Source organism: Neopelma chrysocephalum, unplaced genomic scaffold (assembly GCF_003984885.1).
Source record: "Neopelma chrysocephalum unplaced genomic scaffold, ASM398488v2 Primary Assembly neopelma1_65, whole genome shotgun sequence".
NCBI lineage: Eukaryota > Metazoa > Chordata > Aves > Passeriformes > Pipridae > Neopelma > Neopelma chrysocephalum.
Genome location: NW_020897722.1, coordinates 186,142 through 193,157, shown reverse-complemented (window position 1 = coordinate 193,157; position 7,016 = coordinate 186,142). Strand labels below are relative to the sequence as shown.

Below are 7,016 nucleotides of genomic sequence, written 5' to 3'. Positions count from 1 at the left end.
CACTGGGACACCACTGGGATCTACTGGGAAGCACTGGGATGTCACTGGGATGTACTGGGAAGCACTGGGAGCACTGGGACACCACTGGGACACCACTGGGATGTACTGGGAATCACTGGGAGCACTGGGACACCACTGGGGCACCACTGGGAAGCACTGGGACACCACTGGGATGTACTGGGACACCACTGGGAAGCACTGGGAATCGCTGGGAGCGCCGGCCTTCCCGCGGTGCTGCAGCTCCCACCGTGGCCGCTGGGGGGCGCTGTGCCCCGCCCCTGTCGCACGCCGTTGCCAAGGCGACGCGGCGGCCGCCGCGCAGGCGCAGTGCGCGGTGCCCCCGCCCCCGCCATGGCCGAGGCCGCCATGGCCGCGCAGGTCCCTCCGGACGAGGAGGCGGACGAGTGTCTGCGGGAGTACCGGCACCTGCTCAGCCCCGACCTGCTCGCGTGAGTCCCGGGGGCTGCGGGGGTCCCACCGCGCCGCATCCCCCGGGGCCCGGCTCTCACCGTCCCTCTGTTCCCGCAGGGGCCAGGTCGCCTTCATCACCGGCGGCGGCTCCGGCATCGGCTTCCGCATCGCCGAGATCTTCATGAGGTCCGGACACCCTTCCCTCTCCTTTCTCCTCTTCCCCTTTCCCCTTCTCTTCCCCAGCTGCGGTGGCAGGCCCTGGAAGCCCCGGGATGTGAAGCCGAGGGCAGCAGAGCCCCGAGCGGAGCTTTGGGCAGGAGCGGGACTGGCTCCGGGGCTGCGGCTGCGGGAGCAGGACCGGTCCCGTCCCAGCCCGGGGCAGAGCTCTGGTTCTCTCTGCGGGCTCGGGGCCGCAGCGGCTCCTCCAGGGCCTGCCCACAGTGCCGAGGTGCCGGTGAGGAGCCGGCGCTGCCCGGCCCCTCTGACCAGCCCGTTCCCTGCAGGCACGGCTGCCGGACCGTCATTGCCAGCCGGAACCTGGAGCGGGTGTCGGAGGTGAGTCTGGGAATCCTTCCACCCTCCCTAGCTGCAACTGGGAGCCCTGGGAATAGTGCAGCAGGAGAGAGAACTTCCCAGTGCTGCCCTGTCTCCCAGCTCTGAGCACTCCAGCACCAGCAGCTGGTGGTGCTGGGCAGGGTGCCTGCGGGTTTAGGGGGGCTGCACCTCCTGGCACAGCTCAGCTAACCTGGAACCTGCCTCGGGGGGGCTGTTCCACACATCACGTTGGCTTTTTCTAGGTGAGAGGTTTGTCAGCAGAAATGTGGCAGAACCCAAGGGCAGACTTAAACCTCAGCTTGGAGTAGCTCCAGATGCCCTTGTGCAAGGGTTGTGTTGGTTGAGGTGGGTACACTGAGCCCCAAAAGCTCTGTTATCCTGTGTTTTGGGGCAGAGGGGAAGGTGCAGGTGTGCTGTAATTTCATGTCCCCTTATATGCCAGAAAAAGCTGCAAAGCTCAGCAGGTTTTAGTCCTCAGGGGTCATGGGCTGGGGCTTCTGGGGGTGAGTCTCGGGGGTGGCTTGTGGCAAACCCTGAGCTGCAGAGCTGGCCCCTTTCACAGCTGACACCTGCCTGCTCTGCCTTTGCCCTTTTGCCCACTAACTTTTTGGATCTAAAGGTTAATGATGTCTGTACTCATGCCAGAAATGCCTTGTTGGGGTCCAACCTTTGTACTTGCCCTGCAGAGGTGTTTCCTGGGATGTGCTGTGTCCATGGCAGGCCACAAAGATAACTGGGCTTAGCAAGGTGTAGCCTCGGGGCCAGCCCAGCATCCAGTTTGGTTGGGACACGATGTGCAGGAGCTTTCCCTGTCTATCCCAGGGCTGCCAGGCTGCTGCCAGGCAGGAGCTGGCTGTGTTCAGGCAGGTCTCTCCCCTTGCCCACACTGTTTGCTGTGTGCTCACAGGGACGTGGCTCCTCCTCGACTTCGTGCTCACCTGATACAAGGTCTGGGTCCAACCCCTGCTGAAGAAGAGAGTCCCAGAAAGCTTCTGAAGTCTCTTTTTATTCTTGCAGGCCTCAAAAAAGCTGATGGCAGCCACAGGGCAGCAGTGCCTGCCTCTGTCCATGGATGTGAGGCAGCCCCAGACCATCGTGGCAGCGGTGGATGAGGCGCTGAAGGAGTTCAAGAGGATCGACATCCTCATTAACGGTGAGGATGGAGTGGGCAGGGGGAGGATTTGGGACAGGCTTGCTGCTGGGAAGGGCATGTTCCTGCATGGGCATCCCTGGGAGCACAGAGGTTCATGGTGCATGGCCATCCCTGTTTGCCTGGATTGGACCATCCCTGCTTCTGCTGCACCAGCACCCTCCAGCCCTCGGGCTGGCCGTGCTGCTGGGCACCTGGAGCCACCAGTGTATCCCCATATCAGGGCTGTCTCCACGTGCTCGCCAGTCTACCCAGACTGTATCCCTCGCCCTGCCTGTCAGAGAATTGCCCTGAACCTGTGGGATCTCTCCTGGCCTTGTTCTGACTGTTGCTGTTGTTCAGGCGCTGCAGGAAATTTCCTGTGCCCAGCCAGTGCCCTGTCCTTCAACGCCTTCAAGACAGTGATAGACATCGACACCATCGGCACCTTCAACACCTCCAAAGTCCTCTTTGAGAAATATTTCCGGGTAAGTGGGACCGGAGCCAGAGGACTTGGAGGAGAGGCTCTGGTAGGTAGGGGGTAGTGTCAAACCATACTGTGCTCCTAAGGAGTTCAGGGAAGTGTGGAGGGCACAAGGGAGCACAGCAACCATGTACTGAGGGCTGTGCTGCTGGGCCTCTGCCACCCACCCTGTGCAGATCCATTCCATTCCCTTCCAGGGATCCCAGCGCTGACCTGGGAATCCTGCTTGTCTTTGCCCTGGGGCTTTGGGCTGTTGCAGCACCTTTCCATACTCTGCCCCCTGAAGAAGCTGTGATCTGCTGCTCCTTCTCCAGCTCTTTTGCTTTTTCTTGGCCTTTCCTTGTTCCCTGCGTGTCCCACCTTCCTGGCAGGGCTCCTCTGACTGCCCCAGCTCTGAGGTTGGGTGGACAGAGCTGCCCCAGTGATGGTTTGGCAGTGCCCATGGGTGACTGTCCCTCCTAGCCCAGCTCTGCTGTCCTCCCTATGTGACCCTTTGTGCTGTTTCTTAACTCCACATCTCCTTTCCTTCCCTAGGACCACGGCGGGGTCATCGTTAACATCACAGCGACCCTGAGCTACCGAGGGCAGGCCCTCCAGGTGCATGCTGGGGCTGCCAAGGCTGCTATAGGTACCTCAATGCTCCCTGCTGGGGCTCTGAGTTGTGTGGGGCCAGTGAAGAAGCCAGTTCTTCCCAAATGTTGGGATGGGAAGATGTCCTGGGGAGGGGCGAGCATGAATGGGTGTGGTTACTGCATGCCTGGATTTGGGATGAGGCTCTTCCCTCTCTCCCAGGGTCCTTTGTTCTCAGCCAGAGTCTTCTTTTTGCCTGCCCCCCACCCCCCAATAAAAAAGTTACTGGAATGGTTCCTCTCCCCATTTCTCATTCCTGTTGTAATCCCTCCCCAGATGCCATGACCCGTCACCTGGCTGTGGAGTGGGGACCCAACAACATCCGTGTGAACAGCTTGGCCCCAGGACCCATCACGGGCACCGAGGGCTTCCGGCGGCTGGGTGAGGCAACCTGGGCTGCCATCCCTGCCTGGCATCTCCCTGGGAGGGGAGCAGGGGGACCCCCAGTGCCACACGGCTGGTGGGGTGTTGCTGCTGGGCGAGGCTGTCCTGTGGGCTGGCACGTCCCTGTGGGGGAACAGCCCTTTCCACAACCCTGGTACCTCCCAGGGCTCTGTTTTTTCCCTTGAGTGGCATCTTTTTGTGCTCTCTGATGCCATGATGGAACATCCTCCCCCAAAACTCAGCCTTGCCTGATGGTTTGGCTCTTATAGTCCATCAGTGGAGTCGTGGTGCAGCCCTGGAGGCTGAGAAAAACATGGAACTGTTAGAGTGAGTCCAGAGGAGGCCATGAAGATGCTCTAAGGGCTGTAGTCCCTCTGCTCTGCAGCCAGGCTGGGAGAGCTGGGGGGGTTCACCTGGAGAAGAGAAGGCTGAACCGAAGGCCTGAGAGCCCCTTCCGGGGCCTAAAGGGGCTCCAGGAGAGCTGAAGAGGGACTTGGGACAAGGGATAGAGGGACAGGCCAAGGGGGAATGGCTTCCCACTGCCAGAGGGCAGGGTTAGATGGGATATTGGGGAGAAATTCTTCCCTGTGAGGGTGGGGAGGCCCTGGCACAGGTTGTTCAGAGAAGCTGTGGCTGCCCCATCCCTGGGAGTGTCCAAGGCCAGGTTGGACGGGGTTTGGAGCAACCTGGGCTAGTGGAAGGTGTCCCTGCCCATGGCAGGGGGTTGGAATAGGGTGAGCTTTAAGGTCCCTTCCAACCCAAACCATTCCATGATTCTATGATTCCAAAGCTCTCTGAGGTCCTGTGTTGAGCTCACTGTGTCAGTACAAGCCCCACTGCTGGGCCTGAGCTCCCCTCCTTTAGCTCTCCTCAGGTTTGTGTCCCCAGGGCTGTCCCGGGATCTCATCCCAGTTCCCTGGAGCGCTGAACAAGCCCCACGGGCAGTGCTGCAGTACCTGGCAGGCTGTGGTGATGGGCAGGTGCTCCCACGGTCCAAGCTGACTATTTTCTGTTGCTTTTAGGTGGGAAATATGCTGAGAAATCAAGCCTGTTTGACACGATCCCCCTGCAGCGCGCGGGGAACAAGACGGAGATTGCCCACAGCAGCCTGTACCTGGCGAGCCCCCTCTCCTCTTATGTGACAGGAACCACCCTGGTCGTGGATGGTGGGAGCTGGCTCACCTCTGCCAACAGCTTCTCTGCCTTGCTGGGTATTGCCTCATCCTCTGCTAAACTCTAGGTGACGTGCATTTCCCCCCGGGGGGTCGGAGCAGGGCTCCTCAGGGAAACACTTTCCCTGTGGGACAGAGCACAAGTCTGATGCGGAGCAGCTGAGGGAGCTTGGGGGTTTAGCCTGGAGCAAAGGAGGCTCAGGGGGGATCTTTTTGCTCTCTACAAGTCCCTGACAGGAGAGAGGAGTCAGGGGTGGGTCAGGCTCTGCTCCCAGGGCACAAGGGACAGGACAAGGGGAAACAGCCTCAAATTGCACCAAGGGAGGTTTATATTGAATATTGGGAAAATTTCTTCACTGACAGGGTGGTCAGGCCCTGGCACAGCTGCCCAGGGCAGTGGTGGAGTCCCCATCCCTGGAGGGATTTAAAAGCTGTGTGGATGTGGCACCTGGGGACATGGGCTAGTGGTGGCCTTGGCAGTGCTGGGGGAACGGTTGGACTTAATGATCACAGAGGGCTTTTCCAACCTAAACAATTCCGTGATTCTCTACATGCATGGCTGCCATGGCAGTGGGTACGGTGACCTCATGGACACTCCTCGGGATGACTTGGGGAGGGCAGGAGAACTTGCTAGGTTTTTCCTTTGAGCCTGCATTGTGACATGGTGTTTCTTGTCATTCCCACTGGATGCTTGTCCAGACACCTCTGAGTGTCCCCCAAAGCAACATGATGTCCCTTTGCTGTGCCCCAGCAGCAGGACTGGGCACAGAGGGTCCCGACAGCCTCTTCCTTGTATGTGTTCCCCCCAGGCTGTCAGGGAAGGGGGTCTCCTTCCTTCCTGTCTCCCCTGCCTGTGTCCCACCCCACAGCCTCCATGAGCTGGGCCTGGTGAGGCAGGACTCTGTCCCCACCTCCACACTCTCTTGCAGATTTCTGGTCTGCAGGAGCAAACCAACCCTGATGATGGACAGCGTGGGACTGACCGATGGACAGACGTGACCGAAGCTGCCCTGGGACACCCTGGGGTGACACCTCTCCTAGAGCAGGTGCCCACGGCCATGGCTCTGATTGGAAACTGGTGGTGGTGGCACTGCCAGCCCTGTGTCTGCCTGGGGGACAGAGCTCAGGGGTTACTGGGTGGGAAGCAGTCCCACCCCCATCCTGTGCCTTGACTGCCTTCTGAGCTGCTGTGGCTGAGGGTGCAGGGACAGCACAAGGGGTGGGGCTGTGATGGTCACTGTCCCTTTGTGTCCCTCTGAGCCGCTCTCCTGGCCTTTCCCAAGTCCCAGGCAGTGCCACCCTGGGATATCCATCCTCTTCTCCCCCCATCTCAGCCTGAGAACTGCCCAGGACCCCCAGCAGCAGCTCCTTTGAGGGAGGGGGAGTAGCTCAGCTCACCTGGGGTCAGAATTGCCCAATGTGGCAGCTCTACCTTTGCAGCAGGAGCCAGCAGCTCTCAGAGGGGAAACAAAGACCAACTGGCCCCTGGCAGGGAGAAGTGGCCTCATCCCCTCCGGGGGTCCAGAGTAGGCATCCTGAGGGCTGCCATGGATGCAGCTGAGATGCCCCCCTCCCAGGAGCAGAGGTGGTGTGGTGGCAGATCCTCCCCGAGGACTGGGATGCCAGCACCCCGGGGGCACACACTACTCCCATGCAGCCTCCTGCTGCTGAAGGCAGTTTTTAGCCTCACTCTGAATTCTATGAAGCTTGTTTTCCCACTTAATTGTGTTTCCTACTTGATTGTAAACTTGCCAGGTTTTGCTCCTTCCTTCAGGTCACGAATAAAGAATTTGCACCCTGAGCAGTGATGATTCTCTCTGAACAAGAGCAGCTGCAGCACCTACACCCTGCCCTGGGGGCTGGTCCTGGTGTTGGGTCCCGAGGGAGGGGGGAAAACCGCTGCTCCCACTGCCAGAGCCTTGTGTGGCCCTAGTCCTCAATGCTGTGGTGTTGCAGTGCTCCAGGCCGGTGGGACGTGGGGACCCTCCTGAGCCCCAGCCTGCTCTGGGAAGGTGGGCCCAGCAGCCAGAGGTGACAGGGAGGTGCTGAGGTATTTGGTGAGAGACTGACCCCTTCAGAGGGATGGGGATGGAGGGCTTAGGTCGGGATCTGGGGGTTGTCCTTTGCCCAGGTCTCCTGGGATTTGCTTCCAGCTAGGATATCCCTCTTCCTAGATAACAGGACATGTATTTTCTCCTGGAGAAGGTACCTGTGTGGGATGTGTTGGTCCTCGCTGACCTGCATCCCCGTT

The 7,016-nt window shown here is 59.8% G+C and overlaps 1 protein-coding gene across 2 annotated transcripts; it reads left to right on the top strand.

Moving 5' to 3' along the window:
- The first annotated feature begins 333 nt into the window (after window positions 1–333).
- DECR2 (2,4-dienoyl-CoA reductase 2) lies at window positions 334–6,566 on the top strand. Of its 2 annotated transcripts, none has more exons than XM_027683550.1 (9): window positions 334–449; window positions 529–597; window positions 915–966; window positions 1,984–2,119; window positions 2,459–2,583; window positions 3,114–3,207; window positions 3,486–3,590; window positions 4,616–4,804; window positions 5,695–6,566. In XM_027683550.1, the coding sequence occupies exons 1-9, from the start codon at window positions 352–354 to the stop codon at window positions 5,724–5,726; spliced, it is 900 nt and encodes a 299-aa protein (XP_027539351.1). In that variant the 5' UTR covers window positions 334–351; the 3' UTR covers window positions 5,727–6,566. The 2 variants fall into 2 exon arrangements, with proteins under 2 accessions (XP_027539351.1, XP_027539352.1); XM_027683551.1 differs by having other exon boundaries at window positions 4,616–4,833.
- The last annotated feature ends 450 nt before the right edge of the window (window positions 6,567–7,016 follow it).

What these genes read in the sequence shown, in the direction of transcription:
- DECR2 (XM_027683550.1), top strand. Translation starts at nt 352, where the DNA reads ATGGCCGAGGCCGCCATGGCCGCGCAGGTCCCTCCGGACGAGGAGGCG. An exon ending in TCTTTGAGAAATATTTCCGG is followed by an intron (nt 2,584 to 3,113) that starts GTAAGTGGGACC and finishes TTCCTTCCCTAG; the next exon opens with GACCACGGCGGGGTCATCGT. An exon ending in CGAGGGCTTCCGGCGGCTGG is followed by an intron (nt 3,591 to 4,615) that starts GTGAGGCAACCT and finishes TGTTGCTTTTAG; the next exon opens with GTGGGAAATATGCTGAGAAA.